The sequence below is a fragment of the Manis pentadactyla genome, chromosome 5, assembly GCF_030020395.1.
Source record: "Manis pentadactyla isolate mManPen7 chromosome 5, mManPen7.hap1, whole genome shotgun sequence".
Classification (NCBI taxonomy): domain Eukaryota; kingdom Metazoa; phylum Chordata; class Mammalia; order Pholidota; family Manidae; genus Manis; species Manis pentadactyla.
Window position 1 is genome coordinate 1,243,553 of NC_080023.1, and position 18,764 is coordinate 1,262,316.

Below are 18,764 nucleotides of genomic sequence, written 5' to 3' on the forward strand. Positions count from 1 at the left end.
CGCTGTAAGTTCATGTCTTTTACCAAAGTTATTGAGTGTTTGCCATTATCTCTGAACACATCTTGAGACCCCCCCTCTTCCTTCTCTCCTCCTGGGACTCCAGAGGTGCGACAGCGTCCCCCAGTCTCCGAGGCTCTGTTTGTTTTTTTTCCTGCCATTTTGTCTCCATGGTTCAGTTGGACACTTTCTGTCATTCTATCGTCAGTTCCAGTGACTCTCTCCTCTGCCATATTCTGCTATTCTCTCAGTGAACTGGTCCAGGGAATTTTTTTTATTTTGGTTATTTTTCGGTTCTGTAATTTCCATTTCATTATCTTTATAACTTCTGTTTCTTTGAAGAGATTTTCTTTTTTTCTCTTGTGGTTGTTTCAAGAGTATTTGTAATTGTTTGTTAAGGCATGTTTATGATGGCTGCCTCACAAGTCCTCATCAGGAAACTCCAACATCTGATTCTTCTCACTGTTGTATCTGTCATCTTCTCTCATTCAAACTGCTCTTGTCATGGTTCTTGGTGTGAGGAGTAAGTCTCTTCTGTGTCTCCTGGACATTTTGGATATTATGTGGGAAGACTCTGGATCCTCGTGAAGTCTTCTGTTTTAGCGGACACCACCTGTTTAGGTTTTGCATGTAGGGCTTGGCTTATCATGGGCTGTGGTTCTGATAACAATTTAGTTTCAGGATGCCTGTCAAAGTGCCCTCCTATCTTCCGGGTCCCCTGGAGCTGCCGGTGCTGACTGGAGTGGATGTGCTTCCATGCCTGCTCTGTGCCCTGACGTTGGGGAGGGAGACACTGGCCATGGACGGAGAGGGTTTCCCCAGGCCCGTTCTTCCAGTGGGCCTCCTGTTTGATGTCTGCTCATGTGACCAAGGGAGGGAAACTTCTACCTGGTCACTTTGTGTCACGGCATGGGAGGTAGGAGGCATGGGGTCCTGTGTTTTCCTCAAGTCTCGGGGTCCTTAGCCAACCCACCTTCCTCTCTCCACCCGTCAGAGTTCTGTGATTGTCTGATGCATCATTTACAGGTTTTTAAGTTGTATGTACTTAGTGGGGAAGAGCAGAGAGAGAGGAATCTCCACCAACTCATCCTTAGGCTGCCATCTAGACCCATTAAAATTGGCCTCTCTTGGGGCAGGACCAGCCATCAGTAGATTTTAGGGGTTCCAGTGATCCCAAATGCCAGGGTTAAGAACCACCAGTTTAACAATTCCCTTCACACAGTCAGAGATTTTACTTGACCTTCACAAGCCTATTTTACAGATGAGGAAGTTGAGGCCTGATGAGATTAAGTGACCCACCCATACAAGGTCTAACAGTTACTCGTGAAGAGGATGAGACAAGAGCCCAGGGTTCTGGCTTTGGGAACCACTAACCCAATCTGCTTTGGCAGCTATGCCCTAGGTGGGTTTGCAGGCGTGGTTCGTCTACAGACCTTTGTGTCAGATGGCACTAGATGGCCTTAAGAGTGTGTGCATTAGAGAGAGAAAGCACACAGGGGGAAGGAGGGTGTGCTGGGCCCAGGACAAGATGGCAACTGGGTAATCACGACCTCGAGTCTCATCAGCCCCTGTAAGCAATGGACACACACCCCCTCCTCCTGTGCACACTCAGTCTACCCAGGCTCCCCTGCCACCTGCTCCCAGAAGCCCCCTGTGACAACCCTGAGCTGGTATTCCATCAGAACTGCTCTTGGGGCCATGAGCATGGTCTCTTGGGTCCGAACCTCTTCTGGGCTGGCTCATCAGAGGTTAGACTGCCTGCTGCACGTGCAAGGAAAGGCCCGTTGCGAGTGGATGATGCTGCACACAGCTGAAGGCATGTGGCTCATCACGACAGCGTCCAGGGGCACCTTGTGGGCAGATGAGCAGTCAGCAGTCCCAGGGGAAGATCTCAGTTTCACCAGAGCCACAGATGGTTTTCAGTTTGCTGATGCACAGATATATAACTTGGCCCTGTACAGGTTTGGGTCCCCTCTCTGAGCCTCAAGGTCCCCGTGTGAGGAAGTAGAAAGCTGAAACCCCCTTCAGCCCATGCAACTGTGAAAGGGAGGCCCCTGGATGGCCCAAGCTTCAGGCTGCAGAAGCAAGTGAGAAGGGCTGCCAAGGGCTCACCACGGCGAGGTGTGCTTGCTGTTGACTATGTTCTGCTGTGACAGCCCCCAGGGATCAGGCCATAGGATGCAGAGATGCCCACGTGTGACCCCAAAGCCCAGATGCTTCCTGCTAGGAGGACTGGACCATCTCCACTTTGATAGGTGAGATGATTTCTCACAGAGAGAAGCTTGTTATTCTGCCTGAGGTCACACAGCAAGTGGCAAGCTGGGGTTCAGGCCTGGAGGGACCAGCACCCAGATCTAGCACTCTTTGTTCCCCCCCGGGACACTGTCACTGACTTGTGTTAGTCATAGCCACACTTACCTTCCCCAAGCCCCAGCCCCCGCCCCACTAACAGGAGCAGGGCTGGATCCCACGAGAAGGAAGGGCTCTGCCCAGGGGAGACCTGGCCCCCCACCGCTCTGACAAGCACACACCGAGAAGTTGCTGTGGGCACATGGGTAGGCAGGCGGGTCCCCACTGGCCCCTGCTCCCCAGGAGCCGCCGGGCAGCGGGGAAGAAAGGCCACAGGGCTGGGGGAGGGGAGACAGAGCATCCAGTTGCGGGGGGTGTCTTCAGACTCCAAGGCAGAGTGGGAGGGGGACACAGGAGGCCCTCTCAGCTCTTTTCCACGAGCACCCGAGGGACCTGAGCTCTTCCCGTGGCCTGTGGCCCTGCCCATTAATCGGAGGCCACACCCCATCCCGTCCCAGGGCGGGCATGCGTGCACGCTGGACACAGTGGACACAGGGAGGTCTGCTCAAAGCGGAGTCCCCGGCCAGTCCCCAGGGAGTGGCAGCGGGCTCTGCGGAGCCTCACTCTCGCACCCGGGGGCGGTCTGTTCCAGTGAGGGCCCAACAGCGGCCTCTCCTGGGTCCAGGTCTTACACGCCGAGTGCCCACCACCCTCTACGGGGGCAGGACGAGCAGGGGCCGAGAATGCTCTCTCCACCCAGCTGGAAACCAAGTCCCTGCAGAGAGGCCTGGCTGGCCATTTTCTCCCAGCAGCTTCTGCACCAGGGGACCTCCCAGCCACCGGCTGGAGGCCTTCCAGCAGCCCGGGGCCTTCCCCCTGCAGGCCCTGGCCGCCCCCTTCGGGCTCCCCAGCCTGTCCCCTCGCCTCGGCTCTCTCCCTCCCTGGTGGCCCCTCTGGTTTTCCTCCCACCTTAAGTGGCGCTGTCCCCACCTGCCCCCTCTCTCTCCTTTGCTCCAGTGTCTGGCAGAGATGGGAAACGAGGAAGACGGAGAGGAAGTGCGGTGGGGCCGGAGAACCACGCCTGACCACCGGGCACACATGGGGGGACAGCTCCGGGTCTCAGGCCGCCCCGCGCTCTCCTGGGCTCCCAGCACCCCCGCTGCCTCTGGGCAGCTCCCAACTCCACAGGAAGAGTCACCTTCTTCCTTCCCTGTCTCTGAATCACGGTGCCTCTGCCCTCCTGAGCCAGAGGACCCCGCATGACCCCTGATGCCATCCCCTGCGCCCATCCTCCCTAACCGCTCACGTAAGGTCCCGCTGGGCAGTCGGGGCCTCCCGTTCGTTTCCGCATTCCGCAGCCCCTTCTCCCTGGCTCGGGGCCGCCGGCCTGATTTCTATGAGGCTGCATGCCCTTCTTCAGATATGCAAGATGGACGCCCCATCTCTCCGCTCACAGCCCTGCCCTGCTGACCTGATCCTGGCGGACAGAACACATGTGTCCGAGCATCGTGCAGGCACAGATCAGCTCTGGCCAGAGCCTCTCCCACCACCGCACTGGCTTCCCGAACGGCCACCTGCTTCCTGGTGCTGCTTGGAACCGCCCCCGCTCCCACACCCCTTCCACCCGCACACCCCCGAGGATGCTCCTCTGGGCACCTCGCAGGCGCCTGGGACACCGCCCTAGGATTCCCCCCATTTATGCCCCCCTGGAGCATCTCCACCCATGAAACCTCCCTTGGACATTCCCCAAGGGCACCCCTCGGGACACCCTCCCCTAGACCCTGCTGGACATCCCCCAATGAACCCCGGGGACACCCCGCCCTCAACATACCCCCAGGAACCCCTCCCCCAGCCTGGATGACAGTGATAACCTCCTACCGCCTTCCCTGCCCCGGCTCAGACCTGTTGCAGCCTAGGTGGGGGGGGCGCAGTGCAAGGCTCTGCTGGGAGCCCCTTAGGACTGGCCTTCCACTCGGAGGCCAGGCTGGAGCCTCCCAGGGCTTGTGCTCTGTGACCCCATACATGCCAGCCTTCACCCCTCTGCACAAGCCTGCTTGGGGTCCCATAAACCAGCAGCCGCGTTTCTGTCCTCGTGAGAACACCCCCAAATATCAGTATGTTCAAGCCTACACCCCTTCAAGTCTCACTCAGGCCTGACCTTCCTTCCCGGACCAGTTTGTGAGCTGGCCCCCAGCCCTCCTGGCCCCCAGCCCTCCTGACCCCCTGGCCCCCAGCCCTCATGACCCCCAGCCCTCCTGCCCTCCTGGCCCCTAGCCCTCCGGATGTCCAGCCCTCCTGCCCTCCTGGCCCCCAGCCCTCCTGACCCCCTGGGCCCCAGCCCTCATGACCCCCTGGCCCCTAGCCCTCCTGCTCTCCTGACTCCCTGGGCCCCAGCCCTCCTGGTCCCCAGCCCTCCTGACCCCCTGGTCCCCAGCCCTCCTGACCCCCTGGCCCCTAGCCCTCCTGCTCTCCTGACTCCCTGGGCCCCAGCCCTCCTGGTCCCCAGCCCTCCTGACCCCCTGGGCCCCAGCCCTCCTGACCCCCTGGGCCCCAGCCCTCCTGGCCCCCTGGGCCCTCCTGACCCCCAGCCCTCCTGGCCGCCAGCCCTCCTGACCCCCTGGGCCCCAGCCCTCCTGACCCCCTGGGCCCCAGCCCTCCTGACCCCCTGGCCCCTAGCCCTCCTGCTCTCCTGACTCCCTGGGCCCCAGCCCTCCTGGTCCCCAGCCCTCCTGACCCCCTGGGCCCCAGCCCTCCTGACCCCCTGGGCCCCAGCCCTCCTGACCCCCTGGGCCCCAGCCCTCCTGGCCCCCTGGGCCCTCCTGACCCCCAGCCCTCCTGGCCCCCAGCCCTCCTGACCCCCTGGCCCCTAGCCCTCCTGCTCTCCTGACCCCCTGGGCCCCAGCCCTCCTGGCCCCCTGGGCCCTCCTGACCCCCAGCCCTCCTGGCCGCCAGCCCTCCTGACCCCCTGGGCCCCAGCCCTCCTGCCCTCCTGCCCTCCTGCCCCCCTGGGCCCTGGCCTGCTCGGCAACAATGCAGCTGCCTCTGCCTCTGCCTCTGCCTATGTCCCTGCCCCACTATACCGAGGGAGCCTCAGGGCAGGGGTGCTGTTGCTTGGCTCTCTGCCCTGCCCTGGCGCACAGAGTGGGTGTGCAGGCACATGGACTGCTGGTTGAGGGCTGGGCAGGCCGTGCCCTCTCTGCGGGCCTTGCCTCGCCTACTGTGAATGAGGAAATAGCAGGGGTGTTCTTTCAGTTCTGATGCTGGCAGATCTACCCTCAGGACACATCGGGGCCAGATGTGCAGCCAGCCTGCCCGCTATTCTGATGGGCTGGCAGAGTAAAATCGGGGCGCTGCTTTTCTTTCAACCATGGACTAGGAAACATGAGAATGGGATTTTGTCACCTTGAAACCCCAGAGGAGTACCAGGGGCAGGAGAGGCCATTTCTGACCAGGCCTCACCCTCACACCTGGGGGACAGTCCTGTTCCTGGCCCCAGAACAGGCCCCGGGCAGCGGTGGGCAGTGAGCGGGCACAGCCTGCAACATCAGATGTGGGAGTCCACAGGGAGGGGCACACAGGCGACAGGACGCCTAGCTAAAGCAGGGGTGGGGGCGCAGCCAGCACCTGGGGCTACCCGTCTGTGCTGCTCAGTCCCCCCCACAGGCTGCCTTGCTGGACTGCAGCCCCCCATTCCTCCCATGTGCTGGGATTTGAGGACACGGCCCTTTCTATTTATCATTGCATCCTCTGGGCAGGGTCTCCAGTAGCTGCAGGTTGTCTTATGTTGACACACCTCTGGCCACCCAGAAGGGGACGTGGGAGTTTTCCAAAGAGGGGGCAGGACCTGAGGTACAGACGGAATCCAGAGCAGCAGCGGGCTGGCCTACAGCTGGGGGGGCCCCCATCACCTCGTGTTCTTCTGAGGGGAGCCTGTCTCATCCCATGAGGCTCAAGACTCTCTCCTTTGGAACAAAAACTCAATGCCACCCCTTTTCTGCGCAGAAGTCAGGTTCGTCCGCAGCCTGACCTACTCCAGATGCCATCCAGACAATGCCCCATGTGTACCCTCAGGGAAAACAGTGCCTGTCAGCAAATGCCCATTCAGCAGGACCCTCTTTGGAGAGGGCGGCAGTGCCCGCTGAGAACCACTGCCACGGAGGAGAGGGATGTCACACAGGTTTGTCACCACTGCTAGTCATCTGCCTCTCTGCTGAGGAGTGGGGGCTGGGCTGTATGCATCACCACCTCTCTGCTGCCTAGCACCATGTCCAGCACATAGTAGGTGCTCAATAAATGCTTAGTGGTGGGATGGATGAATGACTGAATGATGAATTCAGTCCCAGGTGAGACATGCTGATGGTGTCATGAGAGGGTGGGGTGGTGATGGTCGGCCAGCCCACGGAGGAGCCAGCGGCGGCAGGGCACGCATGCGCTCACTTCCATAGGCACCTGCCTCTCAGCTCCCCACGTGCTTCTCCACAGCAGGGGCTGCTCTTGTGCCCTTGGCACCCCACACAGTCTCTGGCACACAGCGGGTGCTCAATAAGTACCCGTTGAATTTAATGCAACTCAATTCAACAAACATTTATTGAGAGCCCACTGTGTTGACTGTCAACAATCCTGCTCCTTGGAGGCACTACAGATGGACACCCCAGGGAAGCAGGCAGCACACCTGGCCGTGTGCAAATGTCTTGTTCAGTAACAACTGTTTACAAATGGAAGGGGTGTTGAAGGCCTCACGTTTGGGGGCTACACGGTGAGGTTCGAAGGAACCCCAAGGGAAGAGGGTACAGAACCCTCAGTTTATGAGCATTGCCAGTCCCACCCAGATTTCTCAGGAGGCTGGCAGAGAGCAAGGCAGCCTGGGTCCTTGCCTCTGTGTCCGAGCTCACAGGGAACCATGACGACATCATCAGGACAGAAATAAAGGCCCAGGGCAATGGTTAGACCCGGGGTCTGCCCCTGCAGAGGAGCCGCCGCCAGAGCACCAGCACACAGAGAGGGCACGAGGGGCGTCACAGGCCTGGCAGCCAGGTGTCAGCCCAGGGAAGGTCACACTCACACGCGCACGGCTTGTAGTTTGGAGGAATCTCCCTGGTAGGAGCGTGGGTTCCTGGCTCAGGCCACCCAATTCCTGCCAGCCAGGTGCACCCTGGGTGAGGCAGCCCCATCTCCATCCACGCCCACATGCACAGCCTGGGTCATGCAGACGGCGGCAGGGGCGTCCTGACAACAGGCCCTCGTGGGGGTGTGACGGGCCGATCAAAACTGCGGGCACAGCCTCGGGGCCTCACAGGGTCTGCCACCCATGGGGCACCTGGGACAAGCTCAGGGCACCCGGCCCAGCACACACATGTGCAGGTGACATGAGGAAGCAGCACACACATGTGCAGGTGACATGACCAGTTACGTGGCAGGTCAGCCGCACGGCGGGGTCCCCACGGGGGCCCATCTTCTCCCTGGGCTTCTCCCCACACAGCACCCCCTCCTTCCTCAGCCTGAGCCACAGGCAGGCCACCAACAGAAGCAGTGATCCCTGGGGGCAGCAGGGGCCTCCTCTGAGGAGCGCCCAGGGTGGGCATGAGCCTGGCTCCAGCCTTGCATAGGAAGGTGCGCCCACCACCCGGCAAGGGAGGACGGAGCTGGAGAAGACCTCCCGGATGCCAGGCCCTCATTCCCTGAGAGCTCGTGGGCACTGATGCCCCCAAGGCCTGGCAGGGCTGCTGGGCGCTACTGGGCATCTGCCACAGGTGCTCACCACCTTCCAAACACAACTGCTGTTAGGAGAAAGGGGTGCAGAGCAGCAAGGCCCACAGCCCAGGCCATGGCCCAGGGCCCCTGCACAAGCCCTTCCTGCACCCTGGGGGCAGCGGGAGCCCGGGAGCAGGGGGGACAGGCCGCAGCCGCCGGGGAGGAGCTGGCCCGCTGTCCTGAGACCAGCCCCGCAGCCCCGCCGCTGCCCACGGGCGGGTCAGGCAGCCCGTGTCCCTTGCGGAGCCCCTCCGGGAAGAGCACGCTGCCGTCTTGGACGACGCTCTGCAGATGCCGCTGGCTAGGCCTTCCCATGGTGGCAGCACCGCGCCCTGCCCGGGGGCCCTGCCTTTAGAGACCTGTGTCCCGGGGGGCCGGAGGCATGGTGGGTACAGACACCTCCTCTACTTGCAAAGCTCACACACGAAACCACGCCTTTTCTTGGTTTAGAATCCTTCTTTAACAAATGACGATTTCCGAGCTTCTTCACTGTCTCCCCCCCCAACAGAGCACTCGCAGCTTCCATTTGTAAGACCGTTCACAGCAACGAGAATGACGACGACGACTGGCAGTCTGTTTGCGGAGCGCCTACCAGGGGCCGGGCCGAGTGCTGGCTGCATACGCTAGTCCCTAAACGACCTGGCCAGGCAGCCAGCCAGAACCAAGGCCCGGCGACAGGGGTTACTGCCTGGGGACACTCCGCCAGTCAGTGGGGCGCCCAGATTGGACTCGGGTCCGACCCACGGCACAGCCAGCCTCCTTCCTCCACGTCTCACCCACGCCCATCCTGTCTTGGCCTCTGCTTCCGAGCCAAGCCTCCGGTTTGCCCACAGAATGCCATCACAGCCTGCTGAGCCCCAGCACTGCAGCCAGGGTCTACTGAGTGCACCTGACCACAGCTGACTGTTTTCACCAGCAATTTATAGCCTCTGGACACACAGACCATTACCTGGAGTTTGGTCCTACATCTGAAGGTCGCTCCTAGTTCAGGACCCCCAGGGTCAGGCGGACATCATCTCTGGGTCCCATATGCCCTAAGATATAAAGTCCTGACCCCCTGGTTCCTTGCTCAGGGTGAGCCCAGGGTGACGATGCTCTGTCGGCAGCTCCGAGTCTGGACGCCCCCCCCACACCATGCTCACATCTGCTCTGGAGGGAAACAGGCCCTCAGCATTCAGCCTGGCAGCCTGGAAGCCCTTCCTCCCAAAGACTCAGGAGGCTGATCTGGCTAATGCTGCCCCGGAGAGTTCTGGAGATACGCTGGCATAGTCCCTTTGCAGGGCATGAGCTGGCAAACAGCAGACCCAGGGAAATCAGCAAAGGGCAAGCGGCGCCCCCTCCTGCCTGCTTCCATCTTAGATGTTCTTTAACGAGCAAGGCTTAGATCTCAGGGGATTGGCTCAAAGTTATGGGGCCCCTTTGTTTTGTGGCTTTTTTTTACCACATTTACAGCACCTTGCTCAAAGGAACCACTCACGTGAGTAAAAGTTGTCCCCTTGCATTGATTGGAGAGGGTCTCTATCGGTGCCGCTACTGTGGGACAAAGACTGGCTGTCCAGGTCTGGAGAGTTAGTCCTAGTGTCTGTGTCCCCCTTCAGAATCAGCCAGCTGGTCTTCTGCTGAGAAAAAAAAAGTCATGTGAATTCTGGGCATCTACAATGGCAGAGCCCCATTTTACAGATGAAGAGGTCAGAGGCCAAATGGCTTCCCACAGTGGGAGCCTGGTGAGCCAGCCTTGGGCTCTTCCCACACACTGAGCCTCCTGAAAGACAAGCAAAGCGGGCCGTGGCTCTGGAGCCAGGTGGGCAAACTCTGCCCCGGGGGCCAAGGGCTGCCCGCAGCCTGCTTTCATAACAGAGCGTTACAGGAACACAGCCGGGCCCATTCCTCCCTGCACCCTCTCCGGTCGCTTTCCAAGTGGAGGAGCTGCGTCGGACGCCGTACGGCTCCCAAAGCCTAAAGCATTTACTCTCTGGCCCTTTAAGGAGATTGTCTGCCAAGCCTGTTCTAGAGCAATCAGCCCAGATGCCCCAGGAAGGCTCTTTATCTCCCTCTCGTCCTGGACATCCCCTTGGTCACCGAGCTTAGCCAGGTTACACGGGCACACACGGGGACAGTGGTGGTGGATTCTGGTGACGGTGCGCTAGGCCTAAATGTCCCAAGGAGGTGGGCGGAACCAGCTCTCATGCTTGGTCCCTGCCCCACGAGGCCTCGCAGGACCCCTAAGGAGCAGAATGTGAGAGGAGGAGCCTGACGTTTCAAACTGGAGAAGCCCCCACAAAGCATGACTTCCTTCTGAGCTGGGCCGTTCTAAGCAAGGGCTGTCCCCAGGATTACCTTCCTGTTATCTGGGTCGAAACTTCCATCCTCCCCGTCTGATCGCCTGGCGGCTGGAAGGGAAAAGGTCAATTTGTCAGGGCGACTTGCCGTTTACTCTGAGTTTCTGCATCGTGCCCACTTTCAGGCATGCGCAGAAATGGGAGCCGTTACAGAGACAGCCAGCACCACACGTGTGTTTTCAGGGCTGAGGAAGAAGACAGGCCGGGCAGGCCTCCCACAGGAACACGGCCTGGGGATCAGCTGTGCGTCCTGCACGTGACAGTCCCACAGTCAAGAGAGGTGTACGAAGTCACGCCTCCTTCAAGCTCCAGCCAAGCCCCCAGCAGAGTGATGGCCTCACGTGTTTAGACGCAGGCGTGTGACATTGTGAAGAACACACTTTGCAGCTTCTAAGTTCGAGTCACAGAAGGTCTTTGTCACCCAGCCTCCTGTGTCACACTCAGCTAGGTGTTTCCAGACATCCCCGCTTATCCACCCACACAACCCATTTCACAGAGCAGGAAACAGAGGCCCAGAGAGGACACGCCTTGCTCAAGATCACAGGGGAGTGGGCAGCAGAAGCCGGCATTGGTGCCCGGGGGTCTGTCTCCAGAGCACTTCCAGGCTGCCCGCCCCACGGCCTGCCGCTCACGAAGCACAAACGGCCAGTGAGTCTCCCCTGGAAAAGCCCATGAAGGGCCATAAGGGGCACAACACACAACCAGAGACGGCTCCGTGGGGCAGAGCGGGCAAACGCCCCTTCACCCAGCACTCTACCCGGAGCTGAGTGACGACGTGCCTGCATTCTCTGCTGGCTGTTTTTGGAGGGGGTGCCACCCAGCTGGGCTGGCATTATCTCCAAATAACTATCATCGAATGAATCACGGAATGGCATGCTTCCAATTCAGTATGTTCTCTGTGTTAACACACTGACCCCATGTGCGGGACAATGAAAGGAAAATGCCCAGGGTGTGGCCCCACCCACCACGGAGACCGAGGCCAAAGTAAGACACTTCAAGGGGGGCTCCTTACCTGCAGCCTGTGGGGGGCTCGGACCTTCTAGCCTTCCGGAGCACCCTGCCTTGTGCACCACCAGGGACAAGGCTGACATCAGGCCCGAGAGCTTGGAAATTGGGGATTGGGCTACAGGACCTTGACAAGATGAGGCCACAATTGAAGACTGTTCTGGATACACTGACATTTTGTCACTACCCGACGGCTATATGCTTCTCCTTCTTCCAGGAGAGAGATTTTCATTGTCAAAACAAAAGCCTTGCTCTCTGCATCCACAGAGGCAACTGAATGGTGAGCCTGCCCAAGGAGCCGGAAGGGGAGAGGCGGAGGGCCGGCAGCTCAGAGGCACATGCATGCCTATAAATGTGGGCGCTCTTGTCCAGACGCTGGCTGTCACCAGGCATGACTCGTGGTGGCTGCCCAGCAGCCCTGGGGACAATCAGGCATCGGCTACTTGGAGCTCTGAGGTCACTGCCATTGTCCAGCCCAGAGAAGGGCCGCAGCGGTGGCTGTGCTGGCACAAGAGAGTGCGCCACATCGCAGAACAGTTCTGGGAAGCCCAGAATGGACCACCACACTTAGGGTAATTTACAAGCGCAAAACAACTAAGTGGCCCCCAAACACAAAGCTCTCCGGAATGTGAAGTCCCAGCCTTTGGAGTTCAGGCCACAGGGACCAGAGGCCATCCTAGGCTCAAGGGCTTCACGCAGCCATAGACAATGGGTGGGCCGGACACACGCTGACCGCAGAGCTACCTCAGGGCTCCAAAAACAGCCCCACCATCTGACGGGGGGATTTCCTACTACGGTTTAGCAAATGCAACCAGCTGTACCACACGGGCACAACTTAGCCAGATGCAAACCGAGGGCTTTCCCAGCCCAAGTTTGCCAGCCCACATGCCAGCACATGATAGGTTCTCTCGAGAAATGAGACCACAGCAGGAAGTGGAGCAATGTGGCGCTTGGTATTATTAGCAGCCGGCCTCTTAGCAGCTCTGAGCCTCAGTTTCCTGATCTGTAAAATGGGCGAATGATGCCCACTCCTTCAAGTTTTGATAACATGAGATAACTTATTGTAGATTCTGTAACATATCAGGGAGTTCAAATATGAAAAATTAGGAATAAGAAAGAGACTAAATTTGAGGCTACTTTATAGCTTGCTATTTCAGAGTGTCCAGAAAAGAGAGATCAATTCAGAACCAGAAAAATCGAGTTGACTGTGATGTCTTTCCTATCACACGAGGCAGTTTCTTCCGAGGCCTAGAACATATTTGCCATGAAGAACATGGGAAAGGCCGATGTCCTGCTTTTTGTGTCCCTCAGGGAACCTCTATTAGAAGGGTCCTGCTGAGAGTGGGAGGCCTCTAATCTCCTTTCCGGGGACAGAGCCAGCCTGCCTTCCCTCCTTCCCGCACCCCATCTTATAATTCATTTCATATCTGAACATTGATGCCTTCATGTATGCATTCCTTTACCCATTCATCCATTTCCATTCATTTATTCATCCATGCCTCTAACTACCCCTGCATCTCTCCACTTCTTTCCTTATCCGTCATCCATCCACCGTCCAGCCATCAGCTCATCTTGCCATTCATCCACCCACCCACCCACCCATTCATCTGTCCCTTCCAGTCCACCCCTGTGCCCATTCATGCTCGCAACCCTCATGCACCTGTTCCTTCTTCCGCCTACCCTCCCTTCTCCATTTAGCCTTTCGGCCTTTCGTGATCTGGTGCCCAGTGTGCACACCTACTGTGTGGGATGCAGAGAAGCCCACATCCCGCGATACAAACTGGTCTTTCAGAAGCTCACAGGCTGGGCAGTGAGGCAGACAGTGGATCAGATAGTTTCTGTACACATCACAGGGGCTTTGAGAGGACAGCCAGGTCAGCACAGCGGGCCTCCCCCAAGGGCGCATGTGATGAGCACTTACTGGATACCCACTTGAGTGATCACCCAGCATCTTAAACTCCTCATCGGGCAGGCCCTGGGCGGAAGTCTCCATAAACATCTGCTAAGTGTGTTAACAGATAATAGATGTTATGAACCTCATTTTCCCGATGAAGAACCTCAGGCCACATAGCTGCTAATTTGAGGCTTGTGTGGTCCAAGCCTAAAGCCTGAGCTGGAATCACTTCACCCTCCTCATCGATGTGTAAATTGTGAGACGCAGGGCTGTACCATGGCTGCCTCCCGCCACCGTGCCCTGGGCACAAGCTTGTGCCCAGGAAGAGCTGACAGCGGACACAGAAGGGCAAAGCCTGCACCCGATGTGCCTTTGTTCCCCTCTGGGGCCCGAGGCGGTGACCTGCAGACCGCAGGGACATAGAGCTGGTGAATGAGGTGGGCACGGCGTGGCCCTCGGCTTCCGAGGGAGGCCCCACCAGCTCCCTTGGTTGGTATTAACGCACCGACAGCTCTGACCTCCAAAGGTGTCTGGGCCCGCAGAGCTGTCAGGTGTGAGTGTGTGTGAGTGTGTGTGAGGGACATGTTAGTGTGTACTGAGAATGTGCCCACTGGAAGCTGGAAACCTGGGTTTAAGCCATGCTCGGCCTCTCACCAATTTCTTGGCCCGCGGCAAGTCCACTAGAACATCAGGTCCACGGGGTCAAGGCTGTTGGTGACCCACGTACCCCCAGCACTGGGACAGGGCCTAGCACACAGTGGCTCCTCAAAGCCCTCCTCGGATCAATTAACGCAAGGCTCTCCACCTCAACACGGGGCTTCCTCACCGGTTATGGGCAACGATATCTGCTCACCTGTTACATCATGACTAACAGTGACCCCTGAGCACAAAGGAGCAGGGCCTGGGGCTCACAGCCCTCCCGCAGGCAGGCCTCCCTTCCCACCTTGCCAGCACCTGGGGCAGCCTGGGCCCTTCTCTGGCCTCAGAGGTCGAGTAGGTGTGTCTGTCTTCCTGTCACCCAGGCAGTTGCTCGGGAGCCTGGAGGGCACTGGCCTTGTGCTGTCCTGTACTCCCCACCTGGGGGACTGGGTTGGAGGTATCCCCATGAGAGTGGGGGGTCTCTAATGTTCTTTCTGGACACAGAGCCTGGATGCCTTTCCATTCCTCCTGCCCCCGGGGAGGACCCCAAAACCAAATGGACTCAGCCACACGACAGTGGAATCCTAGAGAGACAAGTGAGAAATGGTTGATTCTCGTTTCAGGCCATGACCAAAGAAATAACAAAGAGGGGTGCCCCACGGGGTCCTGTCTGCTTTGGGTGGGCAGCCCTAGGAAGGGGAGGGCAGGCCCGAGTGTCTCTGTGTGCAGCGGGCAGCAGGGTCCAGGGAGCTGAGGGGTGCCATCTCCTGCCTGCCGGGCCAGTGCCCTGCTCGCGTGGCCTCTGAGGGCTCACGCCTGCTTAGACGAAACAACATTTGGTGAAACACAAGTTCTGCCCCTGCATCTGGACATCTACCTGGGAAATTTGGGGGAGGCGATGTTTTCCTCTGCAACTCATTTTAACCAGCGTAACTGCTGTGCACAGGCCGCTCCCTCGCAGGCTCTGCCAACAGAAAGCGTCAGTGTGGCCTCGCCGGACCCTCTCAGATCCCCGAGAGCATGGCAGCCTTCAGCCCCACTCCCTGGAGCAGAGCGGCTGTGGCTGGAATCCGGTGGCCGTGCAGAAGGGATGGAGTCTAACACTGAGCGGCTCCGGCCGTCGAGGCCCCACCAACACCTGCCCAAACCTTCCGGGGTCCTCCCAGCCTGTCCTGCTTTTCCCACCTGCTTCTGTCTCTGCAGGGAAGGGGCCCCTGACTGCTCCCCTTTCTTTTTATTTTCATTTCTTCTCTTTATTTTTTTTTAAAAGCCATGAACTCACAAGCGAGGAGAGTTGGCACTCCCAGTACAGGAAGACACCACTGGGTGCTTCAGGCTGGGGGTGGAGGCGGGCGGGCCTTCTGTGAACGTGAGCTTGGCCATCGCCTGGCCGCGTTCCCGGCCTTGCCCGAGAAGCCTCGTTGGTAATGACGCCAGCCTCAGGGTGTGCCAAATGCAACAAGCCGCCATCTACCCCATGCGGGGCAGTGACGGATCCTGGACACGAACCATCCTCGTCCTCAACACCAAGAGTGCCCACCACGGGCCCCGCCGCCCTGGCTGCCCTCACGGCTGCAGGCTCATTTCCCAAAAGTGCTAATTTTTAAAAAATTGCTATGAGTTGGAAATGGAGAGTTAAAAAGTAAATATGTTAATTTAAAAAGTATAATTTTTTAACTCACTGAACATATTAAGCTTGATTAAATGATCCCTAACCTGGTACCATCTGCCAGAGTTTCAGGGGAGTCTGGAGAGAAAGGGGCCACCTTCTGACGTCTGAGCCGGGCTCCTCTCTCCCCCTGGGTGGGCGGATGTTCACTTTGCTGGGATGGGGTGGCGTTGGAATGCACACACCCATGCATGCGTACGCACACACACACACACACACACACACACACACCTGGCAGGACATCCTTTACCTGGATGGGGGAATTGTCTTGTAAAACCAACACATCTCACATATGGAAACCACATGCATCCTAACACAGCCATTATTTTCTGAGGTTTTCTAAAGACGTCAAGAACAGGGCACACCGCATGCTGAACCCTCAGTTAAGGGCCCATCTACGTTCACAAAGGGACAGACATTATCCATGTTTATCCCTGGATTGACCCAAATGCATGGCAGACAGCAAGTACTCTCTAAAGTTTATTTCATAAGAAAATCAATGTGCCCCATTTTGGAGATGACAGATGGGTGTCGGTCACTGCTCAAGGCTCAGGCAAAAAGGAATTCAGTTGCCTTTGGATAGGGAAGGACTCCATATCCAGATTAAAATCCTCAACAGCAGCAACAAGATTCTCACTGGCGACAGAGAGATCGAATCTTGCACTGGACAATTCTGTCAGAGGACGTGACGTAGGAAGCGCTTTGTCTGAGATCTGGCTACACACCAGTGAGCAATTTCATAATCTGATTTCCTACCTCACCCCTTCCTAAGGGGCCGACCCTCTTATACTGCATGTAAATGACATGTTTAAGGTTAATAAAGGGCCAAGCTAGTCAATCACATGTGTGGGATGAGCACAGGACACATAGCCTTCCATGCAGGCTTGACCACAGTGCCGGGATGGAGTGCGAGCTGACATGCTGCTCCTTCCTCAGCTGGGCCTCAGTTTCCCCACTTGCAACACAAGTGAGCTGTCCTGGGTGACCTCTAAGGGCCCTGGAGGCCAACCGGCTCACCCCTCTCTGATCCCCCAGGAAGATCTGTGTTCTAAGCCTCTGTGGCTGAGAGGCAATGGTAAGGCAGAGCCTTCTGGAAACCTGAGAGTTTTAATAGTTTTTTTCTTTCTTGGGAAGAGAAAGAAATATACAAAGCAAAGGACCTACTGCAATCAAGCAGAAAATAAAAAGCCTGTTGTCAGCACAACTAGACCACTGATCCGTCAGTGAGGCATAGAAAACACACCTCTGCTGCATTCTGCCGAGCAGGGCCCAGGAGGTTTTCTTCGGGCACATCTGCACAGAACTTTAAATACTGGGATTCCTCTTCCTGTTTCTCTAGCAACTTGATGGGGGTCCCCACCATGTGCACAGCACTTTACAGTTCAGAACATGTGTCCACGCTCATTACTGCATCAGGTCCTCACAACCACCCTGTGAAACAGGCAGAGTGGAGGGGTTGGTCTTATTTTGCAGATGAGGAAACAGAGGCTCAGGATGGTGAAGCAACATGCCCCAAATCACCCAGAAATTCTCTAAAGACCAGAGGGGAGGCGGAGCCTCCTGCTCCCTGTGCACCTGTCTGGGGCAGACTCTGGTGCAGCAGAGGCGGGAGGTCGCCTCCGAGAGGAAACAGGCAGAGAGACCCTCTCGGCCCCGATTTCTGTGTGACTGAAGGCCACATCGCTCATTCTGTCACAGAAATCCCCCAAATACGGAACTTAAATGCTCACAAAGGAATCAATGACTACTTCTGGTCTGTTCTGTGTTCTAGTCTTCAGGCCGGGTCAGCCTGGGTCCAGCAGCCTCTGTCCCTAAGCAGCTGTGCGGCCGTCGGCCCGGCTGCTCCCTTCACGGTGTGGGAACCAGCGCCTCTGGGGCGCCTTCCCCGCCACGATCAGAGTGCAGGGAAAGGAGGAGAAGAAGCATCCAGAAGCTAACGGTATTGACAGGCATGCAGGCAAAACACAGCAGCAGAGGGGGTCCCACGGTACCGTGCTGTTTGTAGATGGGGGGTTTCCTATAGATGTTATCTTTTACGCCAGTGTCTGGGAAGAAGAAAGAAAAAGAGGAGAGAACAGCAGGGTGAGGAAGTCCTTGTGATGGTCTCCGTTCTGCAGCTATTTTCACAGCAGCAACCCATCCCCGGAGTTAGAACAGCCAGAAAGGACCTGGCACCCCACGAGCAACTGACGCCCAGGCACCACGCTTCAGCCAGGCCCGGCCCAGCGCAGACAGACGCCCATTGGAAGGGGACAGAGGGGGCAGATGGCCCCTCCAGGAAGCACAGCCGGCGCAGCCTGCGCCTTCTCTGCAGCCTCCCCCAGGGGGGCAAAACCATCTCTCTACTGCCTGCGGGGCTTTGGGAGAAGCTCAAACACATGCCCGCACGGGGATGTGCAGACCCAGCTGCTCGTTTTTAAAGCATCTCAGGGTTTGCAAGGGGGGTGGCGGGGGACGGAGAGGCTCAGGAATCATGCCACCCCCGCCCAGGCAAGGCAGCCTCTGCGCACTCAGGTGCCTACCTGGGACGTGGAAGTGGCGAGGAGCCTGCTGGTAGGTGGAGGGGGGCGGCTTGCTGTCCGAGAGCACCGAGAGGCTGGGGGTGCTCCGGCCACTTTCACTGCCTCCAGACGGAAGAGCACAGAGCAGAGAGAAGAGGGAAGGGGAAAAGCAGAGTATTTCAAGCATGAAAGCTATTCCCAGGGAGCCCATCTCCCCGCCTGGAGGAGCCTCCCAGCCCCGCTGCCCAGGGACGGGACTGTGGCCTCCACGGACTTTTCCAACTGAGCCCGATGACTTGGGAGTCCAACCTCGTGTGAACCCTTCCCATGCCCCGCGGCAAAGAAGGGCAGTGCCAAGAGTGAAATGCTTGCCGGCTCCTGGCGCGTGTGAGGAAGGCTGGCCCGGCCTTGTGGGCGAGCCCCCCTCCCCTGGGGGTGCAGAGCTGGTCTGCTGCTCTGCCCTGGCAAAGCACAAAGCCACCAAAACTAAGGCCTTGCTTCCTGAGTATTCTTGATAAAAAGATGCTGCTTTCTTAGAAAACCCACAAATACCCACTGAGAATAGGATTCAAGTGCCAGAATTCATCAAAACTGTCCTTAAAAACCATGGAATAAAATTTTACCAGCTACAGAATAAGAGAAAGTCAGTGTCAATCAGCTGCCACGTTCCTGAATAAAGC

At 57.9% G+C, this 18,764-nt stretch overlaps 1 protein-coding gene across 22 annotated transcripts in view; it reads right to left on the reverse strand.

Moving 5' to 3' along the window:
- Positions 1-18,764, reverse strand: part of ABLIM2 (actin binding LIM protein family member 2) — a 143,240-nt gene that overhangs the window by 21,571 nt on the left and 102,905 nt on the right. For 6 of the 22 annotated variants that reach the window (XR_008997633.1, XR_008997632.1, XR_008997631.1 and 3 more), the window contains 5 exons: positions 18,106-18,207; positions 17,575-17,628; positions 11,389-11,508; positions 10,375-10,427; positions 9,515-9,656 (listed from right to left, as the gene is read on the reverse strand). Coding sequence is in view for 1 of the 22 variants with exons in the window: in XM_036921337.2 (XP_036777232.2) it covers positions 9,515-9,656; positions 10,375-10,427; positions 17,575-17,628; positions 18,106-18,207 (351 nt within the window). In the remaining 21 variants the exon portion in view is untranslated. The remainder of the gene's footprint in view (positions 1-9,514; positions 9,657-10,374; positions 10,428-11,388; positions 11,509-17,574; positions 17,629-18,105; positions 18,208-18,764) is intronic. The other 16 variants (XR_008997634.1, XR_008997638.1, XM_036921337.2 and 13 more) reach the window with 9 other exon arrangements.